This window comes from Poromitra crassiceps (assembly GCF_964638095.1).
Source record: "Poromitra crassiceps genome assembly, chromosome: 18".
In the NCBI taxonomy this organism is placed as follows: Eukaryota; Metazoa; Chordata; class Actinopteri; order Beryciformes; family Melamphaidae; genus Poromitra; species Poromitra crassiceps.
In genome coordinates this window covers 21,814,865-21,824,912 of record NC_139636.1, presented here as the reverse complement: position 1 = coordinate 21,824,912, position 10,048 = coordinate 21,814,865, and the positions used below count along the sequence as shown (strand labels likewise).

At 45.5% G+C, this 10,048-nt stretch overlaps 1 protein-coding gene across 1 annotated transcript in view; it reads right to left on the bottom strand.

Moving 5' to 3' along the window:
- Nucleotides 1-289: 289 nt before the first annotated feature.
- Nucleotides 290-10,048, bottom strand: part of LOC310793014 (UPF0606 protein KIAA1549) — a gene marked incomplete at both ends in the record, with an annotated part of 30,072 nt that continues 20,313 nt past the window's right edge. Inside the window, 8 exons of the mRNA XM_083654765.1 lie at nucleotides 290-526; nucleotides 821-975; nucleotides 2,146-2,294; nucleotides 3,868-3,920; nucleotides 6,511-6,834; nucleotides 7,468-7,612; nucleotides 8,271-8,500; nucleotides 8,903-9,108. Of these exons, the coding sequence (XP_083510891.1) occupies nucleotides 290-526; nucleotides 821-975; nucleotides 2,146-2,294; nucleotides 3,868-3,920; nucleotides 6,511-6,834; nucleotides 7,468-7,612; nucleotides 8,271-8,500; nucleotides 8,903-9,108 (1,499 nt within the window). The remainder of the gene's footprint in view (nucleotides 527-820; nucleotides 976-2,145; nucleotides 2,295-3,867; nucleotides 3,921-6,510; nucleotides 6,835-7,467; nucleotides 7,613-8,270; nucleotides 8,501-8,902; nucleotides 9,109-10,048) is intronic.

Genomic DNA, 10,048 nt, shown 5'->3' with positions numbered 1-10,048 from the left:
GTCCAGACGCTAAACTAAAAGAACATCTCAGTCCCGTCGTGTGATATTGTTCCATTGCTGCAATCTGGGAATAATGTTCCAACCTGTCATGTTCACTCAGTTTTATTTAAGGTTAACAGTTAACCGCTTCAGTTAGTCATTTCCACCTCTTCATTTGAGTTTAGCAGGACTGTCTCTCTCCTGTACACGCTCAGGGACTTCCATGGGAAGCATTGTTAGGTGAAGCGAAGCAGGCGGGCGGGGTCAGTGGCATGGTTGGTGGCTGGGGGGGTGGAGGAGGCTGGAGCCTTCAGCTGTGGTAGCTGGGCACAGCTGCCTGTTTCTGGGAGAGCCGCAACAGCTCCTCCCTGATTGCCTTGATGAGAGATGCAGAGGAGTGGGTGGGAGGGGAGGTATCCAGGGGCTCCGGGGCCGACGGGTAGCCCAGCCCGGAGGTGTCCAGGTGGGCAGGGGGCGCCGAGGGCTCCCTGATACCACTCCCCGGTGTCTGGAAGACAGAGGACGAGTAGTCAGGATAGTCCAGGAACTGAGGCCAGGCAGGGTGGGAAGACGCAGAGAGGAAGACAAAAGGGAGAGAAGGAAGAAAAGGAGTTTAAGGGAAAGGGAAACAGATTGCAAGTGGCAAGTGACAGAACCAGAAAAGATGATCAGAACAGCATGACACTGTTAGAAAACCAAACGTGGAAAGAATGGAGAGAACTTGAGAGGCAAAATAGGCCAAAGGATATGGGAGTTTCACCAGGTTTTCACAGATTATGAAATCATTTCTCAGACCTTAGTCTCAACAACAACGCAGGCCTGATTCAGGAGATGGACTCACCACATCTCGGTCAGGTCCAGCCCTGGAGAAGTTGTCGTCATGGTAATGGTTCCAGCCGACTCCTCCGTTCTGGCCTGGGGCCGCCCTGCTGCCCGCTGGGTAGCCGTTCAGCCGGCTGGACAGGCCCACCTGTGTTAGATGATGCAGCTGGGCACCTACACCTACACACACGCACACGCACACACGCACCGCGCACGCACGCACACACACACACACACACACACACACACACACACACACACACACACACACACACACGCACCCGCACAGACACACACACACACACACACACACACACACACACACAGACACACAGACACACACACACACACACAGACACACACACACACACACAGACCTGACACTCAATCCTCGGCAGACCTAATATACTTTGATGCAATCTCTCCAGTCTGAAATGCACTCTCTGTCTCTCCTGCGCTACACTCCATATGGTAAATGCCAAAATCCATTTCTATTAGTGCAAGTCACATGATCTATTAGTGTAAGTCACATGACAGCAGCAGCCGCCTCATGCTAGCGCCCTTAATAATTCAGCAGAGAGACAAGGCTCTTTCAGTTTGACAGGTTTATGGGGTGGAGGGGAGCACTCTGGGTTAAGACACTCTCTGTATCCACAGAGAAATGCTCTGTATAGTATACAGATACTGTAATTACTATAGTTAGTTACTTTATTTGGTTACTGAATTTGAAGTGGCAATACTCAAGATTATTGCTTTTTTATTTTGGCCACAAAATTGCTAAGTGGTCTTTGCTGTTTTGTTTTTGTTTTTTTCGAGCTACCGGTCTTTTATTTGTCTGATCAGCCATAGTAGCTATCACTGGTCATACTAAGTACCAAGTTCTTCTGTTTATTCGAAATAGACCTCTGTTGCTGCTGCTGGAAATATGAAATCATTCTCTCCATGTGCACTAGAGGAAGAGAGCTGGCCATAGGCTGAATCAATGTTATATCAATATCAATCATAAGCCAAGCGTAGAGTAGAAATGCAGACATATTTTTTCATGTGAAAATGCTATTACGTTAAATGAGAGGTTGGTTGTTAAAGGAGAGGTTGGATGTTGGTTGATGTTAGCCTGGGTAAACCCATCCCCCACGTGACCTGCTCTCAGACCTGTTCTCAGTCACTAGGGAACTGAGAGAGCAGGTCACGTGGGGGCTGGGTTTACCTAGGCTAGGTTGATGTATGCAGACCATGTGTAACAGTGTGACAGTATAGCTAGGTGTGAAAACAATCCACATCCGTCTATGCTTCTGTTTGTGTGTGTGTGTGTGTGTGTGTGGGGGGGGGGGGGGGGTACAGTACCTGTAGTTCCCCCTACTGGTCGGGGTCTGGCAGAGGAGGGCAGCTCGTCTGTATAGAGGCCCCTGCTGGAGTACAGGCTGTCTGGTTGGAGCTGCTCCCCAGGCCCTGCTGGCTCTCCTGGCGGCAGGTAGTTAGAGCCATGGCCTTGTCTGGGACACACAAGACAATTCATTTCTGCGCCCAGTTGCACTTAGCTGTGATTTAATGAACACGACTCCTAGGATGTTTGAGGAATTCAAAGGAATTCATACAGTGCCAATAATAGGAAGAGCTAAAGCCGTTGCCACCCAGTCCACTGCTTGGACTTTATCCATTAAACAAAAGGTCTCCAAATACTTTCCCATGCAGGGCCTAAAATTAATCTGGATGGGGGGCCGTGGGCCAAAAATAAATGTTGATGTTATGTGAAATTACATTACATTAAAATGTATTATATTTTATAGACAATTTACATTCTAAGTCTAAAATAAATTTTCAACATAATAAAAACATTATTAGAACTTTTATTAAAAGCTTTTATTAAAAACTTTTAATAGAGTTAGATTTAGAGTTGATAGAGAGAAAAAAGCGTAAACATTTTCAAAGGTAAAGACACCTTTGTGACAGAAAGTGCATGCAACTCAAGGTGCGTAACCCTAACCCTACCCTTAGAACCCATTCTCATTCAGATACAGTATCTTGAGGTGAGAGGTCAAGGGACCCCTTTGAAATTGGCCATGCCCATTTTTGTGTTACGTAGCCTCCTTTCCGACAAGCTAGGTTGACATGGCTGCTAGCAATCGATTCCTTAGGTCTTCTAGTTTCTATTTCTCTGCTTTAGAAATGAACAATGAGTTGTTTGGAAAACTTTCTCAGGGTGATTGATATCTGACTTGGATATTTGTGGTATCAGAGGTTCTCAAAGGTTTTTCAGCCAAGGACCCCTTACAAGATAGAAAATATACCGGGGACTCCCTCATTCTGATTTGTGATTTTGGGCTAAGTTTAATTGTTTCCACGGTAACGTGCTTGACTTTGAAATTGATAGGTTTGAGATTAGAATGTAATCCATGAACCATTTTAGATTTAAAGCATAAAATATTTTCGTTGAACTATGAAGCTTTTGCGACAAAAAAAAAGTTTTTATTTTTATTTTCCTGAAAACTTTTCGCGGACTCCCTGGCAAAGTGCCACGGACCCCCATTTGAGAACCACTGCCTTATGGATACTGTAAATTAAGGACATATCATGTCACAACTTTGTCGCTGCTTGTTTGATTTGTCTTTTTTTCTCTTTTTTTGCGTGGTGTGTTTCTTCTGTGGGTTTCTGTTTTGATGGCACCCTGGGAGTGGATGGAAGGCCGGTGGGATCTGTTGATATTCAGTGTGCTGTTAAGTTTGTAGGCTCATCTAAATGTGTCACTTACTGGACACTCTTCAAAATAAAAAGAAGAAGAAATGAGGCCACCACAGCCTCCAAAAGACAGTAATATCAGCCAATAATTTTTGGGTCAAATCCATGGTGGGCCAAAACAAACGGGGTCAGCATTAAAACAATGAAAAAAAGATGATTCTCCTTTCATTATTCATGAGGCCCACTGGGTGGAGCTACAGGAAAACATTCCCCAGGTGCAGCGGCAGGAATCATGCTGTGTGACCAATATAAAGAAATGAGTTGAAAATGGAAGTATGATGGATTAATTTATACATTGGACACTCAATTCTCATTGGCTGGTCTGCTCACCTTTGTATCAGGCCTTGGACTGAAGGAGGGGACAAGCCCAACTCAGTATACCTCTGTTGGGAGAGAGAGAGACATACAGGGATCAGGGAAACTGTAAAGTAAAAATCACTGTTGGAGTAAGCGGTGCAGGTTTGCACAGGTCGGACCCTTTTCCCCCACCCCCCTCTCTCTGACACTGTGTGCGTGTGTGTGTGTGTGTGTGTGTGTGTGTGTGTGTGTGTGTGTGTGTGTGTGTGTGTGTGTGCGTGTGCATGCGCACGTGGGTGTGCATGTGTGGTGCATGTTTCCCTGGGTTTGAACCACGGCGGATTCTGTCTCCACTCTCGCTTCCAAGTACACCCACGACTGACCTTTCACAGCGTCTTAAAGCACTGAACCTGCAAATGGATTTTATAGCTCTGCTGTTCATCGTGTGTGTGTGTGTGTGTGTGTGTGTGTGTGTGTGTGTGTGTGTGCGTGTGCGTGTGTGTGTGTGTGTGTGAGTGAGTGAGCAGAAATTGTGTTCGGCCACAGGTATGCCATTTTATGTGCAATCGCGCTGAATCTTTCAGGAAGTGTAAAGAGCACCCCTGCGTGTGACCTGACGGAGCCGGACTTTTGACTTAGGTAATTAGGGCCAATTATTGGCTAAATTTGTGATGGCTGCGCAGATTAATGGCCGAATTTGCGATGCTGCGCAATGGCTGCGCAGCCTCCATCGGTCATACAGGGACACACAGAAAACGCAACATTTACACTTGATACACTGTTACATACACTCGATACACACTCGATACACTCGATATACTATTCTGCATATTAGTATCTTTAAATGCAAATAGTCTAGATGTTTGGTTTATTTCTCCTCATGTCCTACAATGTGCGTGAAAAATATTTCTCACATCTAAATAATAGTGTAATTTCTGGAATTTGTGGAATGCATTGTGGCATCTGGAAATGCATTGCATGCATCTGGAAAGTACAGATGAAATTTACTGATTGAAATTAATCTGATCTGCACAACAAAGCAAAAAAGAAAATACAGACATGCGCTGCTAATTTAATGCGTAACTGCTATCTCCTAACAACAGCTATTGGTAGAGTGAACTTGAGCTCAGCTGGAGAGTTCCTACCCTTCAAGATCTATTTCAAATCAGAGAATGTTCAATAGATGAGCTTTGCCTCTTGGCAATTCTACTTATTAGGTATGACACCTTGTGTATGCAGTCCTGCAATCTGACATGTTGGCGTAACAAACTGCAGCAGTGGATTATTGGTCTTTGCACAGTGGTAGTTTATACATGTTGGTGTAACAAACTGCAGCAGTGGATTATTGGTCTTTGCACAGTGGTAGTTTATACATGTTGGTGTAACAAACTGCAGCACTGGATTATTGGTCTTTGCACAGTGGTAGTTTATAACAAACTGCAGCAGTGGATTATTGGTCTTTGCACAGTGGTAGTTTATACACACCTTCCATTGAATAAATGTCAAGTACAACAAAAGAAAGAAAAGAAGAAGAAAAAAGCTGCCTGCTACAGCAGAGCACTTGTGTGACCCTACCTCTCTGTGAAACCAGCCTTAGACAGGAAGTAATGCAGATCAAGCTATGCAGGCTATATTACTCTAGAGTCTTAAGACGCGGTGGAGAGCTGCCCGGGGTTGTGAGGTCACCGCGACATGGGGGGAGGGGGGAGGGGGGGTTAGGGTGGCGGCGACAGATGGCGGAATCCTTAACTCATTAGTTTCCTAAGAAGACATGATTAGACCTGAACCTAGAGGTTTCATGCTGGGAGAGAGCAGAGAAAACCTGGAGAGAGGGAGGAGATAGTGAATATTAAGGATTACTTTACACCTGTCCCTATATTGTTTAGGCTATTATAAAGATTAAAAGAAGAGAGGCTCTATTCCAGTGATCTGCCTACCATTTTTTTGTTTTATTGTTTTCCACACACACACACACACACACACACACACACACACACACACACACACACACACACACACACACACACACACTCGAAACGTACCCCGAGCGCAACGGTGGGGGCCATCGCTGGCGAAGTTTTAGCTAACCTGTTCACATCTATGTTCGCAATGGCATCCCAAGTATCATCATACTATTATGGGATGCGATGCGAACAGTTGTATTATGGGATGTGCGTTTCCCAGGCAACGACACACGTTGACACGTTTTGGAACAGCGCTGCACGCTGGCACAATACTCCTAAAAGCAAAATGCTTATTGTTTTGAATGATTTGGCACCGTCTATTACTGTCAACACCAGTATTGTTGTATTGTAATAATATGCCATAAAGGTTTATTGAAATTTTGGGGAGAGCAGGGAAAAAAAAAAAAAAAAAAAAAAAAAAAAAAAATGCAATTTCTTAGAGCCGCCAACTAAAGCTTCGAGAGCCGCCATCGTCTCGCGAGCCGCGCAATGAGGAACTAGGCTCTATTCCTTTACCTTTTTGCCTGATTAGAGAGATGAACAGACATGACTGGAGACCGCGTACAGGACCTCAATTCGGTAAAAGCTTAGAGCTTATGGAGAACCCTTTGTGATCAACTGACAATCCTCTACAGCCCAATATGAAAGCAATCTGATTTGATATATCAATCAGTTGGACCTTGTAGTGGCAGTCTGGGGGTTGACTACTCACGCTGGGGAAAGGGCCGAGAGCCGGGTAGGAGGGACCCCAGGGTCTGGGTCCGTGGCCCGGGGGGCTGGAGGCAGGGGGGTTGGCGTTGACCCCGGGGAGAGTGATCCCTGCTGTGCTGCCCTGGGAGGTGGGAGACACCAGGGCGAAGGCATCGTCCAGCAGGGAGTGCATCTGCTGCCGTGCCTCCTCGATGGAGGGCTGGGGGGGCATGTACGGAGGTGGGGGAGGGGCGTGGCCGGGAGGAGAGGACGCGGGACCCAGGAAGACGTCATCGGTAGGGGAGGGGCTCCTGGGGGGAGATCCCGGGCCTTGGTCAGGGTCCGACTGGAACAGTGCAAGAAGAGCGGGGCGGGCCGGTGGGAGGGGAGAGATAGGTGGAATCATCATCTCAGTTCTCTATAATCATAAAATGTTACTTTATCCTTTCAGAATTCAAATTCTTTCATTATCATTATTTCATTATCATTATTGGTGTAATAATAATAATTATTATCATTATTGGTGTAAAGGGGAAAGAAATCGAAAAAACTCTATGATCTGCTTTATGTCAGGAAAAAGCATAGCAGTAAAAGTTCCTGCATTTAATACAAGAGATCCTAATCTTTCTAATGACCCAAAACACATATTAATTAGGTCCCACAGACTGATTTGAACTAATGAAATAAAATAACAGCATTGAAATTTGAAATGTGTCTTTCATCTTGCTCAGGACTCCCTATGACCCTTTCAAAGTCTCCTACAGTACCATGGACCATAAATACAAGCCAAATCTGTTTCTGGAGCATGTCATTAGTCTCCATTATGTTATTGCAATAACTTTTTAAAGTGATTGTAATCTCATTTATAGCGATCTGTCCGATGGATGTTGGCATAGTGACAAAAAGCGAGAGGGAGATTTGTGTGTAAGTTATCATAAGAGACAATGTACGCATCCCGTGATACTCCTGCACTACCCACCACGTAGGCCACATTGTGGACCCCGGGGCACTTCCTGTACACGGCGTCACCGTCGTTCGAGATGAGACGGTCTTTGTCTGCGTCCGTCACGCTGCCGTTCAGCAGGTCCTTCTTCCTCTGCCTGGGGGAGCGCTTTCCTCGCCCGCTGAGACACAAACACACAAATGTCCTCCACATTGGTCATTTGACTATTTAAGAACACGGCCTGATATTTGAGCGAACACACTTTTAGGACACAGGGTCCTAAAAAGCAGGTGTATCTCCAGGCTTATCATTCAATAGAGACTCTTACTCAGGTAAAAATGGCTGTCAACAGGATTATGGACCAAGCTCAAATTATCCAGCAGTGTGGAAAAAGCAATCTAGAGCTCCACTGTTCAAATGTGTCATATCAGTGTAGGATGATGTCCTGCATTATTTCCACTAAAGTGCAGCAAGTCTGAAGAAAAGACATGGAGACCTTCTGCTCAAGCTGCCAAATCCAAACAAATTGGTTTAGATATATCAGTGAACACATTTCTGCATTATTCATGATCCAGAGACAGCGAGAGTAAAAACGTAGTCATCGGCACAACTAGCTTTGCTATGAACAACATGAGCAGTTAGGAATCTTTACAAAACAAATGCTTTCTTTGCATCCATCACTTCCACACGCACCTCTGATATTCCAGGGTGATACTGACACAGAGTGCTGATGAAGTATCAACTTTCCTACCCCAAAACCAAACCTGAAGGTGGTGAACTGACCCCAAATCACACTGAATAACTGTGTTCCCATATGATCCCCCGATTTGAACTCTCACCTTTTCTTGGGTTCCATGAAGATGGAAGGTATGTGGACGTCTGGGTCCAGGATCTTATCGATCTGCATGCGTGCCTTTTGATAGATGCGATCCTGGTCCTTGGCATCTCCGAAGCCGTTGGCCACCTCGTCCATGGCGGGGAAGTCATAGTGGCCCTTTCTCTTGGCACGCAGACGGATCTTGTTACGGTGATGCTCAATCTCCGACTTGTTCCGCAGCGCCACCTGGATCTGAGGAGAGAACATAGGACCACGGTGAGACCAGCCTCATCACAAAGTAGTCTCAAGAGCACTGTCTATGCCTACTAGATGGAATAGATACAGTCGGCCTGTGTGGGAATGCCCACAAAACGTTACTTCCGGTATCGTTGTCTCGGTAGGACGAATGGTAGGACTGTGGGGGAAAACCCCCCATATATCTCAATGGGCTGACTCACCAGCGGAAGTTGCTGCGGCTCTAGACTACAGGATTGGGGATTCAAGAGCAGGTACATAGACGTCTGTTCAAAACAACTCAAATGATCTCATTAGCAGATTGTCAGGACTTTAGGACTTAATTGATAAATTAATTGATTTACTAATACTGTAATAATATGGATAATTTTGCCATAGAAGAGAGTCAGAAAGGCAAACCTCTTTGTTGATTTGGTTGTTGTCAGGCAGCTTGCCGTTGATGGTGGGGCTGTACAGCAGTGGGATGGGCATGGGTTGCATGGCGATAAGCTGGATCTTGTTGGGGAGTCTCCTGCTTGCCTCGGTGGCTCGAGACATCCGGTCCACATGCTCAAAGATAGAGGCTGAGGACAGCTGCTCGTCTGGACCGCTCATAGGTGGAGGACCTGAGGAAGACAGCAGGACAGGAGTCAGGAATCACAAGAGGGACCAGAACACAAACTAGCCAATGCAAGTCTAAATGCTAATATAGACATATACACCAGGGGGCAGAGCCTTTACACAGACGACTACTGTGTAAGGATCTGCATGAATTAACATTGGCTTGATTGACATGATTATACTTTAAATATGACTTAACAAAGGTGTTGAGGTGTTGTTTTTTGTAATGGAAAGCAATGACATCAATAAAGCAATAACAAGCAATAACATCAACAAAATACACATGTCTATTTTCCAAAAGCGGAACTTAATTTCAAACAGTGGCGTTGCCTTTGTTTGTGAGGTTGATTGTTTCCTTGCTGTGATTGACAGCTCAGCCGACAGCGATGGAAGGAGCAGCGCACAAAGCTATCACAGAAACACACAGACAACACATACAACACACAGACAACAGATACAACACACATACAACACACAGACAACACACAGACAACACACAGACATCACACAGACAACACACAGACAACACACAGACAACACATACAACACACAGACAACACACAGACAACACACAGACGACACACAGACGACACACAGCTGCTGGGGGTCAAGCCTGAGCTCTATGGGGACACAGACTGAAAGAGGACACACTCTTACCAATTCTATTCTTGCCTGCAAACCACAATGGGAAGAGGAAAGAGAGTTTTACTGAGGTGAAGGAGATCAAATCAAAACAAACTGTTGTGAGAAAGTAATGAATCTAAGTGGTTTATCTTGACCATAAAAAGGAAGCGCCCTCTTTGTTAGGGGCAGGGACTGAGTCATCAGAGAGGAAACGAATAACAGTTGAACACACTGAGTTCTGTCCTCCACTATTAGTGCTGTGTACATTACTAGAGACCAACAGTAACAACATTGGACGGGGAGAGAGACAGCGAGAGAGGG